Here is a 2,527-nt window from a genome sequence, read left to right on the forward strand (position 1 = left end):
GAATTGGTATTCAATTTAAAGAGATCTGAGAAGTAGAAACTAAAAAAATTACTTTGCTTTATTCTTTTAACCCTCTTAATATTTACAAGGAAGATGAAAAAATGAGATTGGCTTACAAATTTGTTGGCAAATGAAGAGAATATTGCTTCCTGAGCACCTATCAGATAAAAGTTAGCTGTCTCCCCTCCCTCCCCACCCCCAACTGCTAGAACAGCTGTTTACAGTACAGATGGAGTTATCTGGTTCGCAATTGTCTTCTGACGTGAGGCTGATCAGCCCTGGCTCCAGACCTCATTGATGCTGACTGGGAAAATAGCCTTTACCCCCTCCCTACCCCTCCCCATTCCCTCTCATGACAATAATTATCTTAAATACCCCCAGTAGGCCTCTGAATGTGCTTTTTGTGAATATTGCAGAAGTCATCCACTCAATGTTCCTCATGGCATTTCCGGGGAGGCCATCTCCCCTACAGGGGATGGGGTGGGAAGCTTTCCTCTGCAGGAATCCAGAGGAGCTGAAATGATCTTCATTAGATCAGGTTGGTCAGTGCTTTCCAAGGGTCACTCACCTGGGGCTAGATATAGCTGAAAACATTAAAAATGGGAGGAGGAACCCCTGGCTTTGTGGGAATGGGTTTCAAGACCACTGGTCTGTAAACTTTCTGGCCTGGGCTACCAGGCTCCTTGCAGAAATGGCCCATCTCCCCTGGGGAAGATGGACTTTTTCTCCAAAGCCCCAGACCAGGCACAGGAGACTGAGGCAGACCTCCTGGGCTCTGGTAGATGGGTTGTCCATGGTATTGGAATGGACAACAACTCCAGGCACTCATTCGGCCCATGAGGGAGGCTGAAGTGACCTTAGGGGACTCCTTTTCTGCCCTGGGAGAAGCAGGTACAGGGGCAGTCTCTGAGCCCACGGTATCAGGCCTCTTTTTGCTTTTTTTCCCCTCATAGGCAGGAACCTCCCTGTGGACTGAGAGCCCATCTAACCCTCCAGAGTAGCTTTGGGCAGGCCGGGGTTCTTCCCAGAAGGAAGCAGGTAGCTGTCTTTTCCGCATAGGTACTTGGTCCGGCCTGGAGGCCTCTGGGATTTGCTCTTGAAGGGCCTGCTCTTCAGGAAAATTTTCTTCCATTCCTGAGTTTCCGGGGCCCTTCTCAGTGCTGCCATTAGAGGGGGTGCGGCAATGGCCATCCTCAGGCCCCCTTTTTGAGTGTGATTCTCCAGATCTATTGGGATAGCATCTTGGCATCCGGGAATATTTCTGAGAAAACCTCTTGAGCTGTTTCTGCAGGTACTTTCTGTGATCTACAGAGCGTCGGCAAGGGGCAGACTTGTCCAGGGCAGCCTTGATGTCACTGGAGGCCAGGTTCACGAAATTGAGTAACATCTTCACCTCACTGTCGGATGCCATCTCCCTGGGTGCACCTCCCGGAGATTTCCATGAAGAGCTGCTATTCCCTGGCCTACAGCTTAGCGGACGGACACAGGGCAGACCTAATCAGGGAATAACAGTAATAATGAGAAGCTGTACTTGGCCTTGGCATCGCTTTTAAAAGTTTGCAATATGCTTTACACCCACTGTCTCCTTTCAGCAAAAATCGAGGACATTGCTAACTGGGAAGCACATGACAAACCAGACCCGAGATGCATTGCCACCTCTGGCAGGCGCCCACCCACCACACACACTTGCCGACCTCCCTGGTGGGCTAACACCTAAATGCCGAACCAGCAAACTTTCCTGCATTAGCGGTAGCCGTCTGCAACTTTGAGAACTTATCCTGGCTTTTGAAAGCAGCGCACCCCCACCCCATGCCGGTCTCCTTTCACTGAACCTCGATTTTCCCTTCCAGTCCCTCCAGAAAAACAGACTCTTAGCCTCAGCACCGCCCCCCCCCCCCGCCCCATCCATGCGCCTCTCCCTCTTCTTCCAGGACACCAATTTTTTTTCTCCCACTCCACAGCAGTCTCCACCTTCCCCAAATTCTCTCACCACAGCCCAAACTTATTCTCCATTTACAACACCACCCCCCGCCCCTTCACATCCACATCCCTATTCTCTAACCCCGCCCAAGAGCCCATTCCTTCTCACCGGCCCACTCACTCCAACCCCGCTTCTCCTTTCTCCCATACCCCCCAACAGCCCTCTCACTTTCTCCTTGTAACCGCCAATTACCAGCCCCCCCGCCGCCTTCCTCCTGCTCTTCTCCACCATCCCATACTGCCTCCGGGTTAGGAAGGGGAGCGCTCCGCTCCCGGCTCATCTGGGTACACAGGTAACAGGGACCTCGGCAGTTTCATGCCTCCACCGCCGCCCGAATACCGTGCATCCCCAGCACACGCATGCAGCCCTCACCCCCTCCCTCCCTCCCTCCTTCCCTCCCTCCCTCTCCTTCCCCCGGCCCGCTGCGGGCCAGGCTGCCTCCCAAATATTGACTGTTACTGTATGCGGCCGAGGAGGGCCCGGCGGAGGGCTAATCTTGTTACGCGGGTTATACACGACCAACCTTTGGAGGAGCGAGCAGCGCCC

At 53.1% G+C, this 2,527-nt stretch overlaps 1 protein-coding gene across 1 annotated transcript; it reads right to left on the reverse strand.

The window, feature by feature from the left end:
- Positions 1–548: 548 nt before the first annotated feature.
- Positions 549–1,426, reverse strand: FAM181A (family with sequence similarity 181 member A). Its single transcript, XM_036769509.1, has one exon. The coding sequence runs from the start codon at positions 1,409–1,411 to the stop codon at positions 575–577; it is 837 nt and encodes a 278-aa protein (XP_036625404.1). The 5' UTR covers positions 1,412–1,426; the 3' UTR covers positions 549–574.
- Between the last annotated feature and the right edge of the window lie 1,101 nt (positions 1,427–2,527).

This window comes from Trichosurus vulpecula, chromosome 8, assembly GCF_011100635.1.
Source record: "Trichosurus vulpecula isolate mTriVul1 chromosome 8, mTriVul1.pri, whole genome shotgun sequence".
Classification (NCBI taxonomy): domain Eukaryota; kingdom Metazoa; phylum Chordata; class Mammalia; order Diprotodontia; family Phalangeridae; genus Trichosurus; species Trichosurus vulpecula.

Excerpts from the sequence above, each read along its gene's own strand:
- FAM181A (XM_036769509.1), bottom strand. The coding sequence starts at position 1,411 with ATGGCATCCGACAGTGAGGTGAAGATGTTACTCAATTTCGTGAACCTG.